The sequence below is a fragment of the Solanum lycopersicum genome, chromosome 1 (genome assembly GCF_036512215.1).
Source record: "Solanum lycopersicum chromosome 1, SLM_r2.1".
In the NCBI taxonomy this organism is placed as follows: domain Eukaryota; kingdom Viridiplantae; phylum Streptophyta; class Magnoliopsida; order Solanales; family Solanaceae; genus Solanum; species Solanum lycopersicum.
Window position 1 is genome coordinate 30,169,694 of NC_090800.1, and position 8,620 is coordinate 30,178,313.

Below are 8,620 nucleotides of genomic sequence, written 5' to 3' on the forward strand. Positions count from 1 at the left end.
TAGTTTCGATTCATCTCATGTGTTTTCAGATTTCCAATCAAAGCATCCATAGTCAACACCTTCAAGTCCTTGGCTTCTGTAATGGCATCAACTTTGCTCTCCCAAGACTTTGGAAGAATTTGAAGCACTTTTCTGACTTGTTTGGTCATGCTTATAGGTTCACCCAGACTTCGCAGCTCATTTGTAATAGAAGAAAACTTGGTAAACATGTCATGTATTGTTTCTCCTTCCTTCATTTTAAAGTTCTCATATCGTGAAGTAAGCATGTCAATCTTAGATTCTTTGACTTGCTCAGTTCCTTCATGTGCAGTCTTTAAGCAATCCCAAATTTCTTTAGCAGACTCACAGGCTGACACTCTCTTGTACTCATCAAGTCCTATCCCACAGACAAGAAGAGTTTTAGCTTTGAAACCTTTTTCAATCTTTTTCCTGTCAGCTTCATCGTATTTCTGCCTAGGCTTTGGAACAGTAATGGTCTTCTGTCCATCCTTTTCTTCCATCATCGGAACAAATGGTCCATCCAGTACAATATCCCATGACTCGCTGTCTTCAACCATGAGGTAGTCATGCATTCTAACTTTCCACCAACTGTAGAAATGTCCATTGAAACGAGGAGGTCTGTGTGATGACTGACCTTCTTCGAGGTTAAGTGGAGCTGCCATTCTAAAGTAAGTATCACTTCCTTGGTGTTAACCAAATAGAAAGTGCCTGCTCTGATACCACTTGATAGAATATGAGCCTTCACTTAACAAGTAATGGACCAGGTCCCTTACTTCACTTCAGAAAAATACCAGAAAGTTAAATGCAGTAAAATCAACACAATGATTTTACGTGGAAACCTCCTTGCTTAAGGGAGTAAAACCACGACCTTTCTCACAGGATTTTCAATCGTTTTCACTAGTCTTCAAAAGCAAAAGTAAAACACGATTACACCAAACGTAAGAAAGAGTTATCAATCTTAGCGTTAAGCAATAGTCCTCTATTGCTTAACAAGCCTAAGTAGAAAACAATCTACCCACTAAGCTATCCCACCTGGACAGCCTAGACTTTTAACACAACACACCAATTCCTTTATAGATTCAGGAATGGTTTACAGTTTAAGAACAAGAGAATGCATTCCTAAACAACTAAATGAAAAGCTCCAGATATTGTTGTTGTTCTTGGAATAATTCTGCCTTTGCTTTGTAGTAGCCTTTGCAAGAGTTCTTGAAAAGTTTTTATCAAGTTGCAAAAACTAGCAAAAATGTTTAGGAAAGTGCCTTTTATATGAGCAAGTCACTTTCCCAAACTTCTTTGCCATTGGCTGGAAAAGTCACACTTTCTGACGCCATCGGGAAGTGTGCACCTACTTTCTGTACCGTCTCCAGCTCGCAATCAACTGGCTCCTCATCATGAGAGTCTGGTACCTCTACTAGGTCCCTGAGTTTGTTTTATCTAAAATACTCAAGCAAGAACCCTGCAACCGACAATTAAGAAACTGGTACCTTTACAAGGTCCCCAGGTTTGTCAAATCATCAAAATTACAAATAACAGTATTGTTATTGCAAGTCATGTTTTAATATCAAAATAAAATCTTTAAAATCTTTGATGTTATTACTTAAATAACATTTTAGCCTTTAATGGTGATTCCTAGTTACAATTTTATAACACATCCAATTAGCTTCCATAAATGGATAGAGTTTAATAGGAAGTCATTACTAAGAGTTACATATTAAGGATTGAACATGACCCACAATAACAAATTAACTTCAACATGTCATGTTATTATGAAATATGTTTATTTTAATTTTAATATTTTAAAGAAATATAGTATATTTTTAAAACCATTTACATAATAATTTATTTTAATGAAATATTTCATTAATTCTGCTATATATAAATGACATTGTTGTTAAAAATAAAAATTAAACAATAAGAGAAAACTTGAACAGTATTTGGCAAAAAAATGTCATTATAAACACCCCTCGGACCTCAGGTATTTAAAACTAAGGAGAATATTATAGTTGTTGAGGTGAGCAACAGCTACATGTCACTCCCAGCTGTGTTGGCCCTTTACGTGTTTAATCCAAATTCAAACACCAAAACTTGAATAAGCAGCACATCACTCACATATTTTTTTTATTCTGTCGTATATCCATTTCTCCCTTGCCCTCCCAAATTATAGAAGAATGGCTATCTCTAATTTTATTGTAAAGCCATTTCCTCCTTTATTTCACATCCAAACCAATAATTATCGATATGATTACCATACCAAGAAACTGGCCCTGAAGTCTAACATCGTATGTCTAAAAACAAACAATATTAGTACTACTTCTCCACTTTTTGACCAATCTAGACCTAGTCTATTCAAAGATAAAGATTACAAGCTCTCCTGGCAGGAAGAAGTTAAAAGAGCATACCCTTTAGAGATTTCTAATCAAAACTTGAATGATGATGAAAAATTGCAAGAATTGGTTGACAAGAGGTGTATAGATAATTTTAGAATGTTGATAGTAGACTCAGTGCAACATGCAAAGGCAGGGCATGCTGGAATGGCTCTTGGGATGGCTGAGGTTGCATATTTCTTGTATAGACACGCCATGAGGTATAGTTTAACAAGTCCGAAGTGGTTTAACAGAGATAGGTTTGTTTTGAGTGCTGGACATGGATGCCTTCTTCAGTATGTTTGCCTTCATCTTGCTTCTTTCCGATCTGTTCAGGTATATATAATTTATTTATGTTTTCTCAATATTTCTCTGAAACAAGAAAAATTTCTAATCATATAACCAGGGCTCTCTTCAGCCAAAAATTATATATTGTTTATATGTGATTAAAATTATTATTTCTTTTTATACATAGCATATGTTGAATCCCCTAGCTTCTTCGTGGGTTTATTTTTTCATATTTTAAACTACTAACTCAAAAATCTTATCCGCCACGGTTAGTTATAACAAGTGATTTCATGAATATTATCTCCTGGTAAACCCAAACATTGAATTGTATCACTTGCCATGTGAGTACATGGCTGGTCTACCTAAATTGTGATAATGTAAAGTAATTGCGCCCAACTCAAATAGGACACGAAATTTTAAGATAACGACCACCTTAAAAAACCAACAAAATAACAAATAAGCTAAGTACAAATCTATAGAAATAGAATAGCAAATAAACGAAACCCGTAATTCAACGCAGGAACAGGGCACCCTGTGACATTTCAGATCATTTCCTTAAATATAAGGCTTAATTTAGATCCTTAATACTCAAGAAATAATAGTGTTGATGTGAGGTTTACCTTCGCTACAACAAATATAACTTTTAACGGCAATAAATATGCATATCAAACAAAGAGTGCTTAAAATCGGCATTAGTTAATTCTCATTGGATCCAATGTCGAGATCGGCTTTAGGGACATTTACACAGAGTGCTTAAATGTAATTTTCACAAGTAATTGTCTCTCAAAAAAATATATAGCCGAAATTAAACTATTATCGTTAATTAATTGCCTCTAAAGATCACTTTTTATTTAATGCTTTCTCTTTTCTCTATTGTTGTCAGCTGATAAAATAGACGTTAGGGGAAACAGAGAGACGTTTCTGCATATCTTTTTATTTTCCTTATATAGATTGACGGTTCGATGGTAATTATCACTTGAATTCGAGTGTTCTGCTTTGTACATGTAAACAGTTACCATCAAAATTTTAAGTGAATTATTGAGTCTTTCAGATTGAAGACCTTAAATGCTTATGTAAGCTTGGAAGCCGGACACCTGGGCATCCAGAGAATGTAGTGGCACAGGGCATCGAAGTCACAACCGGTATAACTAAATGCCAATTCGCTTTCGTCGTTTTTATGTCCCGGTCACATGATGACATGTTGGAGCTATATTTTCAATTTGGTATAATCTCATGATCATAATTTTATCTCGCTGGTAAAAATTTCTCTTATATATGTGAAAAGATGGTCGAAAAAGCCCTTTGCAGGAACTCATATTGAAAATGTCCTCGTTAACTGTGGCTAGTGCTGACAAAATATATCAAAATTTTAAGTATCCACCCAAAAGCCGCCCTCCAGTAACAAGCAGATGGGCAACTGATTTTTAAATATGGGTAACATTTAGCCTTCAAGAAAATGTGTAAATGGTGGATTCACCAGACAACTTCTATGCTTACTAATTTAAATCGAAGATCCTTCATGTCTTTGCTTAAATACAGTCTTTTACAACTGTATGATCTTAACTTCAATCAATCGTAAAAGTTGTAGATGCCAACTAACTAGGTGATATGTAAAATGAAGTGCATGATATCTGTTTTATTTTGTGCTAATATCCTTGGTTTTGTATAAAGGTAATCTCTTTTATCGCCAGCTGTATATTTCATTATCATTGATAATTACAGGAGTACTTCTAATTCTAAATTTTTTGTATGAATATAATATCACTAAACTAAAAACCTCTTGGATAACAAGGAACATTTGTTGAAAGTTTTATAAAGAGTCTTACGTAACTTGATATGAATTGTGTTGGATTTTATATTGTAGGATACGACAATATTATTGTTTTCTCAGCAAATCATGATCAGCATGGTATATTGAATTCCCAATTTTGTGTTACACTACAGGCCCTTTGGGACAAGGTGTTGCGAATGCAGTTGGCCTTGCTTTAGCAGAAGCTAACTTAAATGCAAGATATAATAAGCCTGATGTTGCTGTTGTTGATCACAGAACGTAAATAGGCTGACTTATCCTCTTTATTTTGTGGATGAACCAAACAGCATTTCACTCGGATATATTTTCTTCAGGTATTGCATCATGGGTGATGGCTGTTCTATGGAAGGCATATCAAATGAGGCTGCATCCCTAGCTGCGCATTGGAAGCTGCACAAGCTTACATTGATATATGACGATAACCATAATACTATCGATGGTAGCACTGACCTTGCACTTTCAGAAGACACATCGGCACGATTTGAAGCTCTAGGATGGAACACTATCACTATAGATAACTCTCAAGGAAATTTAGACGCGTTCAAGAATGCATTGATCTCTGCACACTGTGAGACCAGAAAACCAACTTTTATCCGGGTATGCAGACTCAGTACGGCGCCTAGAACACAGTAGATATGTCATACTGAGTTTATTTTATAAGTTTTAGACTACCTTCCAAGTTTCCAACAATTCCTGGTGCGGTAGTGCACTGCCTACTGAACTTTCTATTTTCAGGTGAAAACGATAATAGGGAAATTGTCAAAAAAGGAAGGGACATCAAAGGCTCACCATGGAACCTTTGATGATGACGATGTAAAGCAAATGAAACAGAAAGTTAAATGGGAAGATAGAGAACCTTTCCACGTCATTCCTATGGTTTACAGGTAATAACTTTTATGCACCTTACAAGACGAGGAAGATTATGTTGTAAGATAATAGGTGCATTTTTTAATGTCATAAACATAAATATGCCCCTTAACTTGACTTCAAATTGCATTTATGCTCTTCAACTTTGGGTCTGCACAAATAAACACTTAAACTTGTATAAACTTGAACAAATAGACACACAGGTCCTACATGTCATTTTTTGTCCTACGTGGTGTCTTACGTGTATTGTGCCATGTAGGACTCATGTGTTTATTTATTTAAAAGTTTGATAGTTAAAGTACATGTTTGTGCATTATGAAAGTTGGAGGTCAAAGTTAAAATTTGAAGCCAAGTTTAGGGTTCAATATATGTATTATACCTTTTTTAATTTATCAGGGAAATGCAAGCACAAACAAATCTAGGTGGAAGGTTGGAGCAAGAGTGGCACTCTAAACTTAATTATTACCAAAATAAATACCCTGAGGAAGCCGCAGAATTCAAGCTTCTTCTTCCTGATGGGATGATTCCTGGCTGGGAAAGCTCATTACCGGTAAAATCGCATCCATCTAGTTTCATACCTGTTAGAAATTAATTCATCTGAAATATGGTGTGATTGCATTCTCAAAGAAGACAAATACATTTTCTATTAAGAAGGAACTATATACCTGCAGGTCAACTTGTATATTAATGAAATCAGGATATGGGAGCCGTCAAACTCTTCCGTGTCATGGCCTAAGGGCCCGTTTAGATGGGCTTAATAAAAGTAGCTTTAAAAAAGTACTTTTGAAAGTGCTGAAACTTATTTTTAAAATAAGTAGTTATGCGTTTGGATAAAAGTGCTGAAGTTAAAAAAAAAAAGTTGTTGATGTGTTGGGCAAATAAGTGCTGATAAACAGCTTTTTAAATCAAAATGTCTGAAATATCCTTAAAAGCTGTTAACATAATAAAAGTTGATTAATTTATATTTTACAGCCATAAATAATTATATTTTGCTATCATTCATATATTTCTTTCTCATCACAAATTATTTATAAGAGGAATATAAACTTATTATAGATTTTAAAGATATATAATTTGAATAGATTAAAGAACGATTTAAGATTTTATTTTAGTTTCATTCATAGGTAATAACAATTGTCTATCATTCACATATTTCTTTATTATCACAAATTATTTATAAGAGGAATATAAATTTTTATTTAAGTTATATGTGCAACTTATTTTACATTTTAATAATATATAATTTGAATAGATCACTTGAAAGATTTAAGATTTATTTTATTTTCATTCATTAGTAATAGTAATTGTTTATCATCCACACGTGAAAAGGAAAAAAATAGAAGAAAGAGATGTTAGGGTTATGTTGGTAATTTGGAGATTGTATAAAAATATTAAGGGCAAAAAGATAAAAATGTGGTCAGCTTAAAAAAGTTTATAAGCTGGAAAAAGAAAAACACCCCTACCCCATCTTTTAACTTTTGGCTTAAAATAATTTTTTTTAAACTTAAAATAAGTTATTTTGAGTATTGTCAAACAGCTAAATAAGTCAAAAACCAGTTTTTAAGTTAGTTTGACCAGTTTTTAAGCTGAGCCAAACAGGCTCTTAGTGATCCATTGTTCCGAGTAATTTCACGAACTTGGACCCAAATTATATGGGGTGTGTTAAATATTTGTAGCCCTTGAACATCAGATGTTTGTGATTGTCGTTTAAAACGTATGTTACGACATATAAGGTTCACCATCCATAGTTATTTACTCTTCTTGATCAGCCAGAATATTTTATCTAACATTTGAGTACATTATCAACATCAGAAATGCTCAATGTCTGATCCAGTGGATTCAACTAGAGGATATTCAGGGAAGTGCTTGAATGCACTCGCTAAAGTTCTTCCAGGACTAATTGGGGGTAGTGCAGACCTTGCCAGCTCAAATCAAGCCTATCTCCATAATTTGGGAGACTTCAAGCAGCCCGATTCCCCGTGGGGGCAAAATATTAGGTATGGAGTCCGGGAACATGCAATGGGTGGAATTTCCAATGGACTTGCGTTGCACGGTGGAGGGCTGATACCATTTGCAGCAACTTTCCTTGTTTTCTCAGATTACATGAAGAACTCTGTCAGATTGTCTGCTCTTAGCCATGCTGGAGTTATCTACATTTTGACCCACGACTCGGTCGGAATAGGTGAGGATGGACCAACCCATCAACCAATTGAACACCTTGCTGGTCTTAGAGCGATTCCCCACTTGCTGCTCTTCCGACCTGCTGATGGCAAAGAGACAGCTGGAGCCTATAAGGTGGCCATTGAAAACCGAAGTGTACCTAGCCTTGTTGCATTATCGAGGCAAAAGGTGGCAGCGAATGTGGAAGGAACATTGGCTGATGCAGTAGGGAAAGGCGGTTATATTGTTAGTGACAACTCTGAGAAGGAGCTGCCGGAGATCATATTGATTGGCACTGGATCAGAGCTGTGTTTGTGCGAAGCCAGCGCAAACGTGCTTAGAAAAGAAGGGACGAGAGTAAGAGTGGTTTCACTTGTGTGTTGGAGACTTTTCGATAGGCAGCCAAGGGATTACAAGGAGTGTGTGTTACCATCAAGTGTATCGAAACGTGTTAGCGTGGAGGCAGGGTCACCCTTAGGGTGGAAGGAGTATGTCGGAGATGAAGGCATTGTGATGGGGATCGATGACTTTGGTTCTAGCGGACCATATTCAGAAGTATTCAACAAGTATGGTTTTACAGAGGAAAATGTGACCAAAACTGCAAAATCTTTGCTTACCAAGAGAAGCTCTATTACCACACAAACATATTACATATATATAGAGATAGGCATAAGTCATTCCCCTTTTTCTTCTATTTTATGAGTTAATTGTAATGAATGACTCAATCAATAGTCATTACTCTTTCAATTCTCCCACTGGTGGATCAACAAAAGCTTAGAGGCTTTTTAACATCTCAAACTTACAACATTGCTCACATTTTTGCAGTTCATAATAATTTCTACACAGCATCAAAATCGAATGCCAAAGTTTTTTTTTTAAAATGTCTCTATAGAAAGGAAAAAAATAAAAAGAATGTCAGTAATTATGAGGCTGAAAGCTAATGGGAAGTCCTTGAAGAGGGGTAGGCATTAAATCATATATAAAATTTTCATTTGGAATAAGTAATTTCCAAGTAAATTTCCTGATTAAGAGGTGCACAAAGACGAGCACCTCGAGGCGAGTAAACTCTTTTCCTAGACACATTCGAGGTCAACCCCCAGATGTAATATATGTATATGGGGCAGGTCCATCT

At 35.3% G+C, this 8,620-nt stretch overlaps 1 protein-coding gene across 1 annotated transcript; it reads left to right on the forward strand.

The window, feature by feature from the left end:
• Positions 1–2,072: 2,072 nt before the first annotated feature.
• Positions 2,073–8,286, forward strand: LOC101251315 (transketolase, chloroplastic-like). Its single transcript, XM_004228732.5, has 7 exons — positions 2,073–2,699; positions 3,703–3,793; positions 4,596–4,701; positions 4,776–5,058; positions 5,197–5,345; positions 5,725–5,878; positions 7,141–8,286. Exons 1-7 carry the CDS (start codon positions 2,169–2,171, stop codon positions 8,188–8,190), a joined length of 2,364 nt encoding a protein of 787 aa, XP_004228780.1. The 5' UTR covers positions 2,073–2,168; the 3' UTR covers positions 8,191–8,286.
• Positions 8,287–8,620: the final 334 nt, after the last annotated feature.